Source organism: Mytilus edulis, chromosome 3, assembly GCF_963676685.1.
Source record: "Mytilus edulis chromosome 3, xbMytEdul2.2, whole genome shotgun sequence".
In the NCBI taxonomy this organism is placed as follows: domain Eukaryota; kingdom Metazoa; phylum Mollusca; class Bivalvia; order Mytilida; family Mytilidae; genus Mytilus; species Mytilus edulis.
In genome coordinates this window covers 83,173,664-83,195,101 of record NC_092346.1, presented here as the reverse complement: position 1 = coordinate 83,195,101, position 21,438 = coordinate 83,173,664, and the positions used below count along the sequence as shown (strand labels likewise).

At 33.9% G+C, this 21,438-nt stretch overlaps 1 protein-coding gene across 2 annotated transcripts; it reads left to right on the top strand.

Annotated features, from left to right (window-relative positions):
- Nucleotides 1-232: 232 nt before the first annotated feature.
- LOC139514554 (NFX1-type zinc finger-containing protein 1-like) lies at nt 233-20,437 on the top strand. 2 transcript variants are annotated; one of them, XM_071303930.1, is made up of 9 exons: nt 233-303; nt 7,256-7,361; nt 8,383-8,481; nt 9,732-9,845; nt 10,448-10,546; nt 10,908-11,021; nt 12,483-12,644; nt 13,061-18,327; nt 20,096-20,437. In XM_071303930.1, the coding sequence occupies exons 2-9, from the start codon at nt 7,339-7,341 to the stop codon at nt 20,293-20,295; spliced, it is 6,078 nt and encodes a 2,025-aa protein (XP_071160031.1). In that variant the 5' UTR covers nt 233-303; nt 7,256-7,338; the 3' UTR covers nt 20,296-20,437. The 2 variants fall into 2 exon arrangements, with proteins under 2 accessions (XP_071160031.1, XP_071160032.1); XM_071303931.1 differs by lacking the exon at nt 233-303 and adding an exon at nt 1,730-1,816.
- The last annotated feature ends 1,001 nt before the right edge of the window (nt 20,438-21,438 follow it).

The following is a 21,438-nucleotide window of genomic DNA, read 5'->3' as shown; positions in this document are numbered from 1 at the left end:
TAATGCGTTTCCCTCGGTTTTAGTTTGTTACCCCGATTTTGTTTTTTGTCCATGGATTTATGAGTTAACAGCGGTATACTACTGTTGCCATTATTTAGCCAACCCGATTAAGAATCGATTAACAGACCAACCGCCGATATAGTCGCATACTCAATAAGATTAACCGACCAATATCTCGGTTAGCCGAGTGTCGGCCGTGTACTTAGTAACTTGTTAACAGTTTTCAGAAAATCAACCACGTGCATAAACCAGGTAATTGGTGACGTGTGCATACATCACAACAACGAATGTGAAACTTGCAAGGTAAGCAGGAATGAATGTATAACAATAGCCAGTAAATTATTATAATGATAGTAAGAATAATTAAAATAATATTTTTTATCTCATTTGAATAATATAATCATAATAGAAACAAGATTAATATATTTTTCATAAAAGTTTATACCATGGTTAAATGTAAATTAATTTTAAACAGTAGTTGTATTGACTGAAACTTGGCTCCAATGAAGCACAACATGCAAATAGTGCGTGCTATCAAAGAAATAATTAATATATTTTAGAGGCCCCTCATGGGGGGGGGGGGGTCCTAGTAATCACATAATCACCATTTTTTTGCCAATATAATCACATAATCATTAAATATTTGCTTATCTTTAGTAATCAAATAATCATAAACTAAAAATACAGTCCTAGGTAATCAAATAATCATGAAATATTTGGCTTAATAATCAAATAATCATTGAAAAAACGGCCAAGTAATCACATAATCAAAAACCCCATGAGGGCCCTCATTTTATAAGAAATAATTGTATCTGAATATAAGTTTATTTACAAAAGATTAAGAAAAGACGGGGAAAATGCTTAAACTGAGCGACAGCAGTTTATTACATGCCAAGTAAAAATCATCTTTTCCGCATACATTGTAATATATTCTCCCTATAAGGAAAGGTAATGAATAGTTAATAAAATAAAGTCATAATATTTAGGTACAACTTATTGCTCATTGAGATATGATAAAGTTGAGGAAAAGATTCATTATAGATAAAATAATTATAATCTAACTTTGTGCAGGGATTTAAATAAAAACACCATTTTTTAAATTATACAAAGGGATAATTATCATTTAAGTAAAAGCCTGTATTGTAACAAAATGGGTCACAATAATTTACCAAATCTCGAGGGTAGATATACAGCAATAACGATTTGGAAACTTAACGGTTCATAAATCAATCAAAAATACAAAAGCTATTTTAAAGGCTCTGGACTCCCAAAAGTGTAGCTGCTGGTGTCAGCATACATATAACGATAACATATGTGTGACCTTTTTTTTTTTATTCCCCCTTCAGATATATCATAAATCCTCCTACAAAGTTGCTTGAAATTCTCTATATAATTTTTATAGGACAAACTTTTTTTATTTATAATGTAACTGAATAGTGTTGATGATCACATTAATGAAATTGACCCAATATTTTGATCTAGAATAGACATTGTGATGTTTTTCAAACTTAATATGAATCTTGATTACAATATAATGAACGTACGCTCTTGTGGTGATTCGTACAAAATAAGTTCACGAGGGAAATATGTACTTTGATACATAGATGGTAAATTTAAACAATTTGATTGGACGAGGAGTTGACAAAATAATGATAATGAATGTTATCTTTAGGATTGAACATACTATCACATATATTATAATCAATACTATCCTTACAACACTCAAAATACTGCCAGTTTTCAGAAAATCGATTACCTGTTTTTAAATCAAGTATTTATGAATAATTATGCATACGTCACAATAACAACTTCCAAGGTAAGAAGGAATGAATGTATATATGTATAACAATAGTCAGTTCTATTGATTATAATGATAATAATAATTATATCATTTAAAAGATAATAGAAACAAAATAAATGTATTTTCAAGGAATAAAAACCATTATGAAATGTAAGTTGTTTCTAAACAGTTTCATTAACGTATACTGAGGTCCAATCAGTGAAGCAAAACATGGAAATATTGCGTGCTATGAAATACATATTTTTGTTTTTTTAATGAGCGAAATGATTGTATAGGAACTTTATTAACAAAGGAGTAAGAAGTAATAACATGTATAATGCTAGAATGAGCGACTGCAATTTATTTCACAACAAGTAGAAATGATCTATACTAGTGGGAGATATTATGGACATAATTGTGCAAATCATGATACAAGCATGAAACTTAGTATAAAGATTCACTAAATGTTACTTACAAAATCCGTGCTGGCCATAAACAAAAATCATTTCTTCAAGATGGCCACCACTCATTTTGGTAATGGCGTCATTATAAATTTGCAATAATTCGTTAATCCTTTGAAAGGTGTGTTATAAGTAAAACCCAATGTTAGATTTGATAAAAAGTAAACGACAGTTCTTAAATTACAACTATAGTGCCTAACAAGATTGTGTGAGGTAGACGAAATTGACGTTAAAACGATCGTATTGACTTTTGATGTGCAGAAATAGGCAGATCGGATATATTTAGACTTTATTAACTTACTTCATAAGTTTGGGACTAATTGAAATGAACATATTCCAATGAAACTGAAAAATGCTTTTTTTTATTATGATAAATAATAATTTTACCTACCGTAGTCGTGTGTAAAATATATTTCGGCATTTCTCTTACGAAAATGACTTGTTCAATGGAACAAAACGTATTATTTGTAAACTTTCTCTTTATTCTTCACAATAGGCTTTTAAAAAATAACCTTTCAACTGTATATTCCGAAAATTTTGTGAAAATAGAATAATTGGCAATTCTTACCTTTCATATCTTAACTTTCATTGATAAAACATAATATTGACTCGTCCAGTGTCCAGTCTGAAGGTCATTTTAGTTACCGTACACATTCATGCACGTTTTAATTAATCAATAGTCATGTATGAAAAGCATACACAAGTTTGAAGGTAAACTAATAACAATTTAATCCAATCAAATTGCCTACGATTTAATATTACATCCCAGCTCCTTTGTTCTAACAGGGGTGATCTGAGCCGGATCACCCCAACCAGATCACCCCAGTTTAAGTTTCTTTGTTATGCATGCTTTCCTTTGTTCTGTAACATTTTGGCGGGAATGTCAAATCCAGTATAAAACTTATAATTAATTATACGAAGAAGACTATCTATCAAAATTCACGTAGAAAAAATCCAGTGTATATGCTGGGATTCGAACTCAAGACCTTTAGCATATCAAGCCACGACATATACCACTTAACCAAGACGACTGGATACGAACTATCTGAAATTTAACATACTTAAAGGAAGCAAGATATTTTTATGACTGGGTCGAGTTGGCAGATCTTTACTCAGTGGGGTTTAAACCCTTTTCGTTAAATAAATGAGTTGTCAGACTGATTGTTCAATTTGATTTTACACTTTTTAAAAGTTGGGCGAGTCGGTTACAAGAGTGGGGCGATTTTTTCATAAAGTGGCGATATAGTGTGGGCCGATTGGCCAGTGGGACGAGTTGACATTGTTTGATATCTACTCATCGTGTTAGGGGGTCATAAAGGGTATACATCATATAGTGATATATAAAGTATATTATAATGGTTGTGTGGCGTTCTAAACTAGATTTTATGAATTGTAAATGGTTTTTCGTCTAATCTAAAACAGCTGGGATGTAAAATAGTTATCCCATTCGGACTTGGTGTGTCAGTGTAAGATCACCCTCTGGCCTCCGGCCATCGGGATGATCTTACACTGACACACCGCGTCCTTATGGGATAACTATTAAACAATGACTGGTCCACATCATAAAAATGTATAGGGGTAAACTGGGTAGGGAGAAAATGTCAGATATTTTAAAATCATTATTTTGGAATAACGAATAAAAATTTGTTAACCAATAGATTTGTTATAATTTCATAAACATGTCATTATGTATTGGTATAGTTTTTGGATCTTTCATTAGCGTATGTAAGGCTGTAGAAAGTTTGGCCTTCAAAAGTCAACATAATCATTGACTTTATACAGAAAATTCGCCTTTTTAAAACATTGAATGTTGCTCAACTAATACTCGACAACAAAGCAAAATCATTTCTTAAAACACTGCAAAAAAATAATTCTGATTGATGCAGTGGTATTGTCATAAATTGCACTGGAGTAAACAGTGGTACAACAAACGTCGAATTCCCTCACACAATGTTATCACACACTATAGACAATACATTAATGAAACAAGTGGTGACTTCCGGTTTCAAAATGGCGGCAAAAAAGTCAAACATGTCAATTTTTATACTTTCAAGCAACTTTACAAGGGACGTTACTTATTGTTTTTCAGTTCTCTCGCCTTGTTATGTTAAACAACATTGTGTGTATCTAAAAAATATTACACTGACAGCTGTATGTACACAAACCCGTACAAGGACAACAAGAACGGTAGCATTTAAAGTTATCAACACAACTGGGTTTCTTGCATCCGCATTTAACAAATTCCTAACACGAGGATGCAACGGCAGGTAAAGAAGTCCATTTTGGTTTCCAACTTTCGATGTCGTTTTCTTTCGTGCAACCCCAGTGTTCAAGACTTGGTAACTGTTGAATGCATACATCCGTTTGGGCCAAAACATGTCCGCATTGGAATGCTGCTCTTTTGTGTGTTCCAGAAGAGCACCTCTTGTAAGCGGAATAGCATCATCATAAGGCTGCTGCTTCCTCGCAAACAATTTAAACCGTTCACAGCAAATGTTGCTGTTGATCTGTCATGCATAATGCAAACAAATGCTTCTATGTTGTCCATGTCTGTGTTTTCAATAGAGTTTGGTCTCATACTCAAGCGGGCAAAAACGTCTGTTGCATCCGGAAGAACTTCCCATGTCTGCCAAGCTGATTTTTTCCCTTTTCCACGAAATGTCAAACAGTGTCACATTCACTGAATGCATAGAAGAAAGGAAGAGCAGCTTCACGAGGATCTAATGCATTTGATAAGTCATGTACTGGAAGCCATCGAAAGTACTTGTTACTACCGGATACATGTTAAGTTATTCCCCTTACAGGGTAACGTACTGAACAGATGAAAAAAATAAAGTCATAATATCTAGGAACAACGTATTGCTCATTGAAATATGATGAAAATTGGAAAAATACTCATAAAAGGATAACATGCCTAGAATTTACCGTTCAATTAAACACACTATGTTTTAAATGATTGCGTATGACAGTCTACTACATTACATCATAAAATTATGGGTTGACGAACAAAGGCCCTCGAACGATTGTAATGTTTTCTTCTGCCTTTATTAAATTTAAATGAAAATCAGATAAGGAAGCGCAGTGCTGTTAACTCAGATTACCTCTGAGGTATAGAGGACATACATGATGCCTGACCTAAAAGAAACGATAGAACAAAAATATTTTTGACTGTTTTTTTGGGGGGCTCTTTTATGATTTGCATCATGTTATTTGGCAAGCTACTTGATTCACAAATCGGATATTTCTCTCCATTTGAGCGTGAATTATGAGAAACATAGTTTGTATAGAAATCATTGATTTTATTGAAGAAAATCTCCCTTCGTTGGTTACTTGCATTCTGCTCACAGGCTGGGGCTGGAAGTAGTTTTCCGTAAATTCCACGTCTATTAGCACTCTTTCGATATATACAATTAATGTAATTTGACATATATACGAACAAGTCCGTTATATTGTGTTATTTGCAAACTGCACTTCTAATTAACTGAAACCTGTTATGTCGCTTACACCATACATCTTCAACATTTAAAGAAAAAATTATTACGAATGCTTAGATTTCAAATGATCTGATTTTGATGTAGGCTTTGCTTGCATTTTTTTTTTTGATAACATTTAAAGATATGTAAATGTTCAGGTTGTGTGGCTTTGTAGTTTGTGCTGAAATCAAATAAAGTTCAACAAATACGGTAGCAATTGTAATCTTTTAAGGGATATCATAGTAATCATTTTGAATCTCTATGTGGTGATATAAATATTTAGGACAGCATTTGAAAGTTTCATCATTAATATTTGTGCAGTATTACTGATCAATCTTTCCAATTTGAAATGGCTTGATAAAATAATAATAAAACAATATCATTCTGACGGGATCTTTTAAGTACAGAGTCACGTTAAAAGACGGAGTTATATTTCAGTTTTGAATGTGTTATATTTCAGTTTTGACGGAGTTATATTTCAGTTCTGTTAACTACAATCGATACTGCAAATATTTTTATACGTTATCCCGTTTTGACCGAATATTTTATTATATGTTTATATGAGAGAATTATTTAATCCTCTTGGCATCCCTCATCTTATATGGAAAAGGAGTATTCCCTCTTTCAACTCCTCTTCAGTACGAAAAGTTATTAAATTTAAGGCATTGCAAATTATGACTTAACAATATTTCTTGAGAAAAAATACTCTATTCAGGAAGGACCTAATTTATGACGAGAACACTTAAGATGTCGGTTGCGTTTGATAAAGATTTATAATTGGGAAAAAACACCCTTGTGAGCATAGAATCGTGATAGTTCTGAAGTCCCAGGCGTTTTGTTTTGTCGATTTTTATAAGCTACTTTTAGGCAATGAATTTTATTTATGACAGAAACATTCAGAAGGACCAAGAAATGGGACAGACACTTAAACAAATTCATATTCTTTTACGGGAATACATACCTTGCAGGTTGCACTTTGTAAATACAGCAGTTTTACAAAATATAATATTCATAGATATATTTTCTTTTGTTGACGTCCTTGTTCTTAGATATGATCTCTATGTTTATCTCATAAAGACATAAATTGGGAATGTTTATACCAGTATAAATAATCATAAAAACCGACCGCCTTGAAATCTGAGGATGACCTTAAGTAAAGAAAGAGGTAGTACAGAATGTTAGCGTAAGTTTAAACTTTCAGAAGTACGGGGCATATAAATGTTGAAAAAATGCCACACAGCCCTATATTTTGAGCTTTGAATATAAAGTAGTGCATATGAGCCTTCCATTCTAGGATATATTTTCTTTGCTAAACTTAATAGTAATGGTAGTTCAGAATCATACGTAAGAGGAGCTCCTATGAAAAATAGCATTGTCTATATTACTAACCTGAATAAATTCCATTGAGAAGTACTCTTAGAAAAGGTGAACCTACCAGACAACAGGTAACAGGTAGCATAGTACGAAGAAGTGAAAAATTATAGTAATGCATATTTGTGTTTTATTTGCATTTGATGCTATTTATAAATGTTGTATTACAGATGAACATATTACGTGATATGCAGGAGGCAATGCTGTGAATGACTAAAACAATAAATGATGTAACATCCGTGATTTCAGCAGAATGGCAGATCAACCCGACAGAAGGTGAGTGATTTTTATTTTACCGATGCTCAAATATCGTAAATCGATTAGAAAGAGATGATTCAAGGTAATGCAAAATAAGAGAATCGCATGAAATAGAATAACAACGAGATCTGGTGCGTCGACTGGATATATAAGATTTCTCGGCTAGGTATGTATCACTCGCCATGTAAATTCTCTCTTATTTCTAAATGAGATGAGAAACGTACCTAAATGATAACACCATGGATAAAACAATGAAAAAGACCAAGAAAACAACAATATCCAAACACAACATAAAAAAAACCATAACAACCTGAGCAACACAAAATTCATTAAAACCTGGTTGTGATTTCAGATGACCTGGAAGGGTAAGTAGACCTCCTGTCCATATGTTGCGCAAGTCGTTTTGCTCATGTAATTGCAACCAAAGAGATAATTGTTTTATTCGGTTGGTCACATTCGAGAAAAATAGAACATGATTGTGGTTATGATAATTGGAACATATCCGTGGCCATGTCTTGGAAATAGATATTCCATAATGGTCACCCAACTCATGATGGCTCGAAAAACTCAAGATGGCGTTCGTACTAATAGTAACACTTTATAATGCATATCGTATCAGATATATTGTGTTGATTATTTTCAAAGAAGGATACTTGTCATTCCTCTTTACTCGTATTCACATACTATCTCATGAACAGTCTCAAATTTAAATTCCCTCAAAATGTGTTTTGAAACTACTTTTTTATTACTGGAATTTTAAAAATAATTTATTTTTTGTTGTTTCTCTTAAAAAGCGTGAGATAAATACAAATGGGGTTCACTACTGACATCTGCATTTTTTGTTGTTGCGAAAATGATGACCATGTGCATATACGAAACAGAAATCAGTACCAGTAGATCAAGTATCGTACCTTGTATATTAAAAGTATAAAACTGTATGAAGCAATAAGGGAAGAAAACGAATTTGCAATCGGAGAAAACAGATCACTTATGTGTCTTCAATTCCATCGTGTATATCACAGCCTTATATACATTTCAGAGGCCGAGGAGGACAAAAGGGTGGATATAGAGGTGGAAACCGAGAAGAAGGCAAAAGGAGAGGAGGGAATACTAGAGGAAGGGGCTTTTATCATAACCGGTATACATATTTATATTCAGATCCATTTTGTTACATCTTGTGATCAATTTTATTTGGCAATCGTCAATGGCAGTCAGCAGGGTTAAAGCACATCAGTTGTTCGACCTGTTAGTCAAATGCGTTTTGTTTAAATATACTTTTTCACGTTTTTGGTCTTTTGGAAAATGTTGTTTGTGCTGTTTTTAGATCCTTCTACAACGAAATTTGTTTGACATGCACACGTATAAAAATTGCGGTTTTTATCCAACGCAATCATAGGTTTGAACGTAGTTTTCAATTTAGACTCGTATATATATATATAAATATATTTACAAGTCTAAATTGAAAACAACGTTCAGACCAATAATTGTGTTGGAGAAAAACCGAAATTTTTATACATATGCATGCAAAACAAATTTCTTGATAGAGGGGTTAAGATACAGCATAAACAACATTTGTCAAATAACCTGAAAAAGTGAAAAATATATTCTAACAAAACGCAATTCAGACTAACAGATCGAACAACAAACGTCCTTTAACCCTGCTAACTGCCATTGGCGATTGACAAATAAGCGGATCACAAGGTGTAACAACATGAATATTTTAACTATTAATTTATTGCCACACAAAACTTTAAACTTGCGAAATAGATGTTATACCGCAAATAAAAGTTGCAAAAAGTCCATATCCGGATTTCGACAATTAATATCTCTTCAGTGGTGTTAGGCATCGAAACGGTATTGGGAAGGCCATATAATTTACCACAATTAAGGATAGGTTTTTGAATTTTGAAGAGTCGAAATAGGATGAACGGATTATATAAACCCAAAGGCAAGTATAATACCAGCCCAAAAAAAAATATAATATTTATAATCTATATAATGTTCTGCTTCATTAAGATTTCCATGAACAATAAATTACTCTGGCACATTGCTTGACAATATATGAATAACAAAATTATTATGTTATTTGTCGATTAAGCATACATGATTGTCTATATTCATCCACGGTGATTATGGTTCATGTATTACCTGTTTACCATTTTAAGTATTAAAGTCATACACACAATTTTTAAATTTGACAGCTAATTCAAAGTGCCAATTTATACTTAATCCGGAGAATTTTTGCCTTTCAAATGTTATAAACAATTAAAATTTGCAAAATTATGATTTATGCTGAAATTTTGTTTTAAAGATTTCAATTGAAATTCTATTTATCTAGCTTCAAATAGATGTAAAAAATAACACCCATAATTTATGTATTTGTTTTAGAAATCAGAGACTTCCAGATGTTGACCGCTCTCTTCATTATGAACCTGTTGGGGCAGGACTTATTTTTTCAGACAGCGAAGATAGCGATACAGATATATTTGAAAACAGTGTGAGGTAAGACCGGAAACAATCAAATGAAGACATCAAAAGCAAAAGGTCACATTACAGATTACTCGATGGTAAAAAGAAAGAAAACAAACAAAAAATAACAATGCTAAAATCACTACTCACATAGATCTGAATATACCTTTCCCATGTATAAACAATTAAACATCACATTCTCTGAAATTAGTATATTAAAGATCATATTTCTTTTAAATGACAACATATCTGTTGTTTGGAAGATGTGTCATACAATCGTCATTTCAATTAGAACAAATTGTGTATCTCTTCTTGGCGATTTCTGTCTTTATTCATATGCTACAACTGACCATGACGAATTAGAGAATAAAAACAATTATGATCATTTCACACCACGTTCCGCTTTAATGTAGCTGTCCATAAATCACTTATTCTTTATTTTTTTTATATCTAGAAATGGACCATGAGGGATGGTTGAAAATCCAATTCCACGGCTATAAGCTTTCTGTGTAGTTTGCTTTTGCTGTTATCTTTTCATATTACAAATGACAAATTAACAATCAGGGATGGGGGATGACTCTTGTGTTCATCAATAACTTTCGTTCATATGTTTTACAGTTATCGATACATTTCAGAAGCCGGGGAAGACGAGGGAGTGGATATAGAGGTGTGAACCGAGATGTAGGTAACAGAAGAGGAGGGAATACTAGAGGAAGGGAATTTCATCAAAATAGGTATGAGTGAACATTTTGGGGTACACCTGAAACAGATAATGAGATCAAAATATAATGGAAAAATTCACTGTTTATATTATGAATTATAAATATCACCAATACACACACATGAAAAGCTAGCGCACAGGTGATGCGACGTATTATTTACAAAAGTTCTTATATAAACATGCAGGGAATTTCATGTCCATAACATGAAATCGCTTGCGAATGCAATTAGATGCATACTTTACAAAAGATCGTATAAAACATGCAGGAACGCATTATGATTACATAATGTAATACATTCCAATTATTGTATGTAACTGTCTGACTTCAAAAGCACAAAAGATGATTTTAATTACTGGTATCATTTTTGGTTTAGAAATGAAAGACCTCAAGATCGTGACAGCTCACCTTTTCAAAGACCTTATATGCCAGGAATCAGTTTATCAAGCGGAGAAGAGAGTGATACAGATGCATCTGCACACAGTGTTAGGTAACATCATTAGAATTAATCAATATAACATAAGCTAACATTTGATTATATTCCAGTTTAATTTCTAATTTCGACAACGACAAAAAAAAAAAATTATAGATTAGTTCTTTTTTAAAAGGAGTACTTCTCTGGAGTACTCTCTAAATACTCATGAAACTACCAGATTTATCATGTTCTTCGCTAGATGTGCATTTCGAATACAGACAACTCAGTGACGCTCGAAAAAAATTAAAAGAGTTCGAATTTGATGAGCAATAGGAACCTAAAATTCTGAATAGGTTCGCCATTCTCGATGCATCTTCACCAAAAACGCAAGGAATAAATGAAACCCCACAGGATGCTTAAACATATGATATACTTATTGTGGATATCATTTTACTTTAGCTTAAGCTTTAAAATTACTTAAGTCATGTACAAAGTAAATTAAAAGAAATACTGAACTCCGAGAAAAATTCAAAACGGAAAGTCCCTTAGAATCAAGAGCTCAAACACATCAAATGAAAAGGTAACAACTGTCATATTTCGGTCTTGATACTGGCACTTTTTTTATGTAGAAATGGTGGTTTAATCTGGTTGTATATCTAGTAAAAAACTCTTATAAGTATTATATGAAATTAAAGAAAGGTTTGTAAAAGTAGAAAGTCTGATTTTGTAACTGGTGGATTTTCATTCACATCCAAAAATAATATCCACAGAATGTGAATTATAATGAAGGAATATCTAAATATTGCTGGCACAATTTACGTTTTTTTAATTTCTTATATTTTCATGTGCATTATAATTATCACATAATCGTGTTCACCAGTTGCATAGGGATACAAAAAAAGATGAATGTGCCTTTGCGTATTAACTTTTTAAAACAGTAATAAGAAACAAGTCTGCAACTGTAACATAAGTATGAGTCCTTGTTAACTAACATGTACAGCATTATGTGTTTGCATTTTTATAGACTTTTAAAAGTAGCAAAACAGTTTTCTTGAATAAAAGGTTTATACTATCATTTCATGGATGTATATATGCCACCAAGAGTTGATTGGCTGTTATGGAATATATGTGACCACGGATTTGTTCCGATTGTCGGAAACACAATCCCATTGACTTTTATCGATTGTGACATCATCGTACGAGACTTCTCATTGGATTTGTACTTGCACGAGTAATACGGCGGGAGTCATAAAGGAAACAGGAATTGCCTTTCCTTCCTTCCCGAGCATCTGAGTTCAGCACGGTTTATGTTTGAGTTTGTATTGACCAGCTTTGTTTCTGTTGATAGTTTCGTTTTATGTTAATTTTCGTGTTTTGAAACTTTGTCAGATTGTCATAGACTTATTAGCTTTGGGTGTACCGTTTGTAGCATTCGCCTCTTCTAGACAATACTTTACAAGCTGAAAAAGACAATACAGTAGTTATAGAGTTAAAAATTATTGGCATTAACGAAAAGTGCTTTCCCATTTTTTACAGGGAATATACACGTTCTAGTAGCGTAAGAGATACAACATCGAGGTATGCTAGAGATACATGTGCAGGCAGAGGTAATTCTAATACAGCAGCCAAAAGAGGTCAAAGAGGAAATTCAGGTTTTGGTCGACAGGATAACCAACAGATGAGAAGTAATTCTGCATCGTGAGTTTTTTTTATACATAAGTTTTATTTTGTCATTTCTTCAACAAATTATTTTTTAACTCTGTCAGCGTCTGCACACTGTTTGTTTTTTAATAATAGTAAAAGTAAACAATTCATCAAAATTTTCTCAATTTGATATTTACCATTTAAAGATATATTATCTTTTTGCAAGTTTATTTTTTTTATAACACTTATATTTTCTCACTTAATAACCCTTTATAAAGCAGTTTAACAACATATATTGTGCGCCATGGTTTTCATACCAAGGAGTTGACTATCAAAAACAGACAAAATATTTTATAGTTAAAAACCTCTTCTCATCAGCAATTTAACACCCCCGTATGTCCCTTTTTAGGATCTTTCGTTGTTTTTTTGTAGTAACATTTTCGATTACAAAGTTTTGTGTTATATTTCAGAAACCCAAGAGTCGCAAAAGGAGGACATAACATGAGCAAAAAAGGCGAAAAACACTGGAAACAAATTTTTGGATACAGTCGATTACTTGAACTAATAAATAAACTACCGAGCGATGTAGTTTTTGAATTCAGCGCTAATATAGATTTGTTAAAGGATGTCCTCGATTGTACAAACCACAGTGATGAAATGATCAATATGATATTGAATTGTCTTTCTAAAGCTTGCAAGTATACAGGGCTTAGACAACAAGTTCTACATGTATTAACTACACTCGAAGCCTCGGAATTTCTAAAGATAACTCTTCTTAAGTTTATTGTTAAATTGAAGTCATTACCCGAGATAAGCTTGGAGGAGTATGAAGCTTCTATGCTATACATTCTGAATATTTGCAAAGAAATAAAATCAAGGATACCAAGCTCAATGTTTCAAGTTGTAGGTATAACAACTATTTTAGGCCAGATAGTATCAAAGCTTTCAGACAGTGAAAGAGCCAGTTCGCAAGAATTGATACTGGCTTATAAACACTTAGATGACTCAAACGAAGAAGAAATGGAACAGATTACCAGTGATAATAATAAGTCATATAGACAATCGAATTTCGAGTCTAACCAACAACCACCACAAGACTTCCATGAAATTCCAGTGTTTCCAGAAATGCATGATATTCATGTTGATATATTTCCCTTTTTAAGAAAAAATAAGATTTTTGGTGGATATGAAAATCTGCAACATTATCTGGACGTACAATTCCGATTACTTAGAGAGGATTTTATTGGACCTTTGCGTGATGGAATTCAAGATTACATAGCAGCTTTAAAAAGACCAAAGGAGAAGGGAAATAGTCCGAGGGAGATAAGGGTGTACACTGATGTACAGCTAATAAGTACAGTATGTAACAGTAGTGGCTTATGCAGAAGAGTAAGTTTCTCATGTCAAGGTTTTAAACGTATTAGATGGGAATCAAGCAAGCGCCTTTTGTTTGGATCTTTAGTATGCTTATCAACAGATAATTTTGACACACTGTATTTTGCAACTGTCGGAAACAGGGATCTGAAAGACTTGAAAAAAGGATTGGTTGATTTGAAATTTGAAACCGATGCAAGAGAAATAGTATTGTTATCCGAAGGAGCAGTGCTGGTTATGGCTGAATCAAACGCATTTTTTGAAGCGTACCGACATGTGTTGACAGGTTTAAAATCAATGCACAGAGGAGACCTTGCATTTGAGAAATATATTGTTTCCTGCGAAACAGATGTCGATCCTCCAGCGTACCTTCAGAGGAATCCTAGAGCTCGATATGATCTCAGACCACTAGTAGACACGGATGTTACAATTTATGACAAATCATGTCATAATTTAAGAGGGCGCCAGCTAGCGTATACATTTAGTGCACAATCACAACCAGCTTACAATGTCAAAGTTAGCAATGTAAGAAATTGGCCAGCCCCGGAGATGTTACATTTAGATGAATCGCAGTTTAGTGCAGTTCAAATGGCTCTTTCAAAGGAATTTGTCATCATCCAAGGACCACCAGGTACAGGAAAGACATATATCGGCCTTAAAATAGTAAAGGCTCTTCTTCACAATAAAGATATATGGTGTCCTGATGAAAACAATTCTAGTCCGCTCCTGGTAGTATGCTATACTAATCATGCGTTAGATCAGTTCCTTGAAGGAATTTTAGGTTTTTACAAAGGAAATATTTTACGACTTGGAAGTAGAAGTTCCAGCGAAGTAATGAAACTGCATAACATTAATTCAAAGAGAATGGCGTTGCGAAGAGATAGAAGTGCGCCTCTCGCTTTTTTCCGAGAAAGGGCAAAAGCACGTGTCCATATGAACTCTCTGAAGGCTGCTATAAATAAAATTTCAGAAAGAATTGAAGCAGCTAAGCGAGAGGTGTTACACGAAGAAACGCTGGAGACAGCTATAGGACAGGGATTATGGCGGCAGTTGATACACGGACATCAGCTATTGATACAAGAAATGAGAGTACATGGCTTTATTCAACCATTGGGGAAGAAGAAAAGTGCCATTTTGGAGTGGCTTGGCTATGGAAATCTTACATGTGGTCAGGAAACATTACATTTACCCTCTTTGTCAACAACGCAGGGTATTTTTACCGGAAACGATCAAGATGATGATGAGGACGACGAAGATGAATTTATTGATGCACTTGATGAAGCTGATGGTGAAATGAAGAATAGATTGATGGACATATTTGATGATGAAAATTATGAAGAAATAGACGATGATGGTGCTATAGCTGAAATAACAAATATGTTGCAAACAATTGGGTTAACAACAAACACAGTGGCATTAGATGTTTCAAGCATCGGGAAAGAGGAAGCAGTCGGAACAGAAGAATGGACACTTGATCGGAAACAGAAAAAAGCCATTAAGAAAACAATAAGAAAAGAATTGGCATCGTCAGATAAAATGAATTGTAGGGAAGTGACTAGGATACAAAATATATGGAAAATCGAACAAAAAGAAAGATGGCGCCTTTATAGAAACTGGGTACATAGCTACTGTGCAACTCTACAAACACAAGTTGAATTAAGAGAACATGAATTCCAAGAAGCATGCGACATTGCAAATGAAATGCAATTGCATGAAGACAAAGAGATCATGCGAAGATCTTCAGTGATTGGTCTAACAACAACATGTGCTGCACGGTATCAATCAGTTTTGAAAGAAATAGGACCAAAAATAATTGTTGTGGAGGAGGCGGCCGAAGTACTTGAAGCCCACGTTATCACAACGCTGAGCAAGCACTGTGAACATCTTATTTTAATAGGTGATCATCAACAACTGAAACCAAATCCGACTGTATACAAACTGGCTAGAGATTACAAACTAGAAATATCCCTTTTTGAAAGGCTGATCAACAATAAATTGGATTACCGTTGTCTCGCACTGCAGCATAGAATGCGGCCTGAGATATCTAGAGTCATGAGGATTATATACCCTCACCTTTTAGATCATGAATTCGTGAAATCTTATGAGCCAGTAAAGGGAGTATCGAAAAACGCATTTTTCATTGAGCATACTGAAATGGAATTGTCTGATGCAGACATAAAAAGTCACTCTAATATACACGAAGCAGAGTATATCGTAGCATTGTGTACATACCTACTGCTGCAAGGATATAAACCTGCTCAGATTACTGTTCTTACTCTTTATTCAGCTCAGTTATTTGAATTAAAACGGAGAATGCCGAAATCGAATTTCAATGGCGTGCACTTAACAGTTGTTGATAACTATCAAGGAGAGGAAAATGATATAATCCTCCTTTCATTAGTTCGCAGCAATGCTAGAAAAAATTTGGGATTTCTGGGCATTGAAAATCGTATCTGCGTATCGTTATCCAGAGCGAGAAAGGGGTTATATGTCATAGGCAACTTTCAAATGTTGAAAAAAGACAAGCTTTGGGGCAAAATCGTGACTCTAGCTAGAAAAGAAAAGATGATTGGAAACAGTCTTGCATTATATTGTCAGAATCATCCAAACGATGGTGGAATACATGCCATCACAGCAAACGATTTTAAACAAGCACCTGAAGGAGGTTGCATGAAGCCATGTGAGTTCCAGTTAAAATGTGGACATGTATGCACCAGAGCTTGTCATATTTATGACAAGAAGCATAAAGAATTTATGTGTATGAAACCATGTGAAAAAATTGTTTGTGAATTCGGTCACAAATGTTCTGGTATCTGCAGCAAGAAGTGCAAGAAATGTAAAATTACAGTTCCAAAAATCATACCGAAATGTGGACACGTGCAAAATGTACCATGCTCCCAGGAACCAATTACATTTGCATGTCTAGAAAAATGCGAAATTATATTGTCATGTAAACATATATGCCAGAATTCATGTGGTGATATTCATACAGTTTCTTGTCAAGAAGAAATAACCAAAACATGGCCGTGTGGTCACTCATCGACAGTAAAATGCTGTAAACAAGATGGAAAATGTCCGAAACAATGTCGCCAAATTTTAGACTGCGAACATATTTGCAAAGGCACATGCGGAGAATGTTTATATGGACGACTTCATAAATCATGCAAAAAAGATTGCAAACGCCCTCTTGTCTGTGAACATCTGTGTAAAGACAAATGTTCAAACTGCCCACCTTGTGCACGTAACTGTCAGACTCGTTGTGTTCACAGCAAATGTCAAAAATATTGTGGTGACGTATGTATTCCATGTGTCGAACCATGTGAATGGCAGTGTGAACACCATTCATGTAAAGAGGTCTGCAGTAAACCTTGCAAAAGACCTCGATGTAATCATTCGTGCAAGAAAATGCTTAAATGTGGACATAAATGCATTGGTCTTTGTGGTGAACTATGTCCTGATGTTTGCAGGATATGCAATCACGATAAAGCGATAGAAATTTTCTTTGGCACAGAAGATGACGACGATGCGCGTTTCGTTCAGTTGCAAGACTGTCGCCATTTCTTTGAAGTGAGTGGACTAGATCGTTGGATGGATGAAAATATTGACAGCGACCTGACCAAGACCAGCATCAAACTGAAGGAGTGTCCTAAATGTAAGACTCCAATTAGAAGAAACTTGAGATACGGAAATATGATAAAAGAAGTTCTAAAAGACATAGAATGTGTTAAAAAACAAATGATTGGTGATGAAAAGAGGATTGATGGAATAATTGAATCGATTCAAGAAGGAATTGTCAAATTAACATCAGAGGATCGTGCAACCGTGAAACAGCAAATGGCTAATATGTCAAAACGACCAGTTTCCGTCCAGAATTTCGGAACAGTGAATAATCAGGTTAATTTCTTTGCACGCCTTTCTGGTCTAGAAAAACAACATAAAAAGGAGACCGATTCTCAACCAATGCTCAGGATGTATTCGGCTGGATTTTATAATGACATAAAATGTCTACGTGATTTCATAGCAAAAGAACGCAAGTATTTCACTACACAAGAAGTTATTGATATAATTGATGAATTCGACAGATTGAAGCTTTTGGTACATTTCTTACACTTCAAGGTTAAAGCATCGGGAAGAGCTCTTAGATTTGATGATGGGAAGAAGACGGTTGACATGAACACAAGTGAAGATTACCTGACAAATGGCAAAAGATTATCTAAAGAAAGGAAAACTTTTGTTCAGGAATTCATAGAAAGGATGAAAGATTTATTTCCAAGGACAGGACTAGGAATTACTGACGATGAGCGCATGGAGATCGTAAAGGCAATGGACTTGTCAAAGGGCCATTGGTATAAATGTCCTAACGGTAAGAAGAAAGGCTTGGTTTTAAGATACTCCGATATTATTTTGTTAATTGCCGTAAAACATACGTTTGAAATTGTTAAATCTCTGTTGTTTGAAATTCCTCTGCTAAAAAAGATCCATAAGGTAGCAATACACAGTTAGGAGTTTGGTTTCACATTTTGGCCGGTGTTTTTTTTCAAATATAAAAGTTATAGTTGAATTGAATTAATGTTTAGACAACTGAGCCCTAATTTCGCATTCAAAGATGGTTTATAAGAACATCAAAGTTATTTTTTACATGTTATATGGGCTATTTTCAGAATCTGTTTGACTCTCCGTATTTTCATAGTTGTCAGACCACCAATTACTCCCTCCAATTTAGAACGTATGTAAAATTAGTCCTACTTTGACACAAAATAGTGCTTTTGATGTCATTGTTTACTTAAACTAACCAACAAATTTGCAGAAATGAAACTTTTGGTGAAAGGAAAATATATTTAGACCATTTTGAGCCAAAATTCACTTGCCTATGAGTTTGCATTAAAAATTAGTTGAAAATTGGCATGTAGAAAGGTGATACATGTACAATTGAGGATATACCTGGTTTCCTTGAAGTTAAACTTAAGGTAAAATATTTAGAAAGCTGTGAAAATTGCAAAATTTGGTTGAACAGATAGGGATTTTTAATTGGTGGTCTGACACCTGAATTCATAGCGAGACCTGCCATGGGTCCAGAATTAATGGTAATGTTTACGAACACTTTTTTCCTACACAAAGTTTTTGACGCAATTTTACAAAAAATGAGATGAAACACGTGATTTTCATTGAATTTACTGATAGATATATGTAAAATGTTTCAGATAAGGTAATACATCAAGCGATTGAAATTCTACTTTTAGCCAAATTTTGAGGAAATATGTGACATCTTTTCCCCCTTTTTGCAAAAATTTATAGCAAATAAATGCAGATTGTTGCCATGAATACACCCAAAAGAAATTATATTTTACCATTGTATATACTGGATAATCTATAAAATATTTTGACTACATACATATGCACATATATGACACAAACAGTAAGCTAAATAATGCAAGAAAGCAATAAAAGGGGATGGTAATATTTATGAGGGCAAAGTTTGAATTTATTCATAACTGTTTATAGCTACCTAAGCAGGCACGGAAAGCGGACTCCGTGTTAGTAGTTTAACATATGTCGAGGGAGCAAACACAAATACATAATCCCCTTTTGGAGATAAATGGTTGCTCCCTTTAATTTTGTTTTAAATTCTATCTAAATTGTTGGACATCAAGTTTTTAGTCAAATGTCAGAGACATTCATGTAACATCAAAAGGATGAAATATATTATTTAAAAATTAAATAATAGGCACACAAAACCAAGCAGTATTGAATAATATAAACAACAAAAATCAGAAAATACTAACGTAATATTTAGCAACCTATCACCAGAATATTAGAAGCAGTTGAAAACTCTTAGTACTGCGCATGGCAAGTAAAATTCGCAATGCGCTTCGATCATCGTTGTGCTCTATTAGGCCTTTTTAACGTTTTTTATTTGAGCGTCACTGATGAGTCTTTTGTAGACGAAACACGCGTCTGACGCAAATGCAAAATTGCAAGCTTGTAATCCATGATGAGTTTATTCACATGATAACCCGCAAAGTAATGTAATAAAAGAGGGAAAATGACGGTACATGACTACAAAACATGTCACTGAATTAAAATAATAATTCATGGACGTTTTTATTTAAAGAATAATTATATACTTACAGGGCATGTGTACGCGATTGGAGAATGCGGTGGTGCTACCGTAGAAACCACGTGTCCAGAATGCAAGTCAACAATTGGAGGTAGTGGCCATAGACTTAGAGGTGACAATGCGCTAGCCTCTGAAATGGACGGTGCAACACATTCTGCCTGGTCAGAACAGGCACTTATGGAAAACTACGATCCTTTTGAAATTAGATTTTAAGATATTGATCAGAAACACATTTATTGAATAGTTAATAATGTACTTTGTTGTAAAAAAAATTCACGCTGTATAACCATTAGACTTGTCTTGTATACAAATTTGTTAACTCGCACTGAACAACCAATTGATCATTTCGTTTGAAAAGGAAAATATCATAGGCGGATCCAGGGGGGGGGGGGGGGGGGGCAGTGGGGCGCGGGCCCCTTTTCATGGGAAAAATTCGGTTAATTATATAGTGAATGATTGAAGCATGACTCCTGCCTTTAGGTCAGTCAGCCCATCCCCTTTTATGAAAAGTTTTGGATCCGCCACTGACTATTGTTCACGCAATTGTCGCATATAAAATGGAATGCAATTTTGAATTTATGCATGCTCCTTTCCATGACAACGATACACATTGGGCTGTCCATGAATACGAAGAGTATGTGATAATTCTTAGCTTTCTGGATTTCTAATAAAACGGAAACAACTTTGAATCACAATGATTTTGGTCATAACGATCATTTATTTGATATTTCTTATGCTTATATTCAACTAGTTGTTTAAAAGAAAGACGGAAATATTAAAATAAACTTTATCAGTTAATTTTGAAATACATTGTATTTTGTTAGATGACTACACTGGCTGACACTTCAAAAAGTACATAGTACTTAACGCATGATCGAATCCGAACGGTCTAAAACAAAATTATGAGGGTCAATTTTAATAGACGCATAAATTCAGCATTCAGAATATTTTTGAATTATTTCAAATGATAAAGTTTGACCGTTGAACAGAATGTACACGTAGGAATTTGATTTTTTTTTTAAATTAACTCACATTCAGCTTTATAAATCTACCATCACATGTATGTGTAAATAAGTTTGAATCGTGCTATTTATTAGTTACTAATAAAAGTGTCAATAAGCTAAAGATATAGGATCATAATGTAAAGTATTGTTCAATTAAATGTATTTTGTTTTATTATACTTTGTGTTCTAGTATCATTACTCTTTGAGAAATTCCTATACAATATTCACGGTGGGTATGGTTGTCCTGCGAGAGAACGTACTGTGCTGGTGATTTGGTCCTGACGGGTGCTGGTGGGTCCTGATTCTGTGCTGGTGGGTTTGTTTACATTGTATCAGAACGGCAATAAAACGA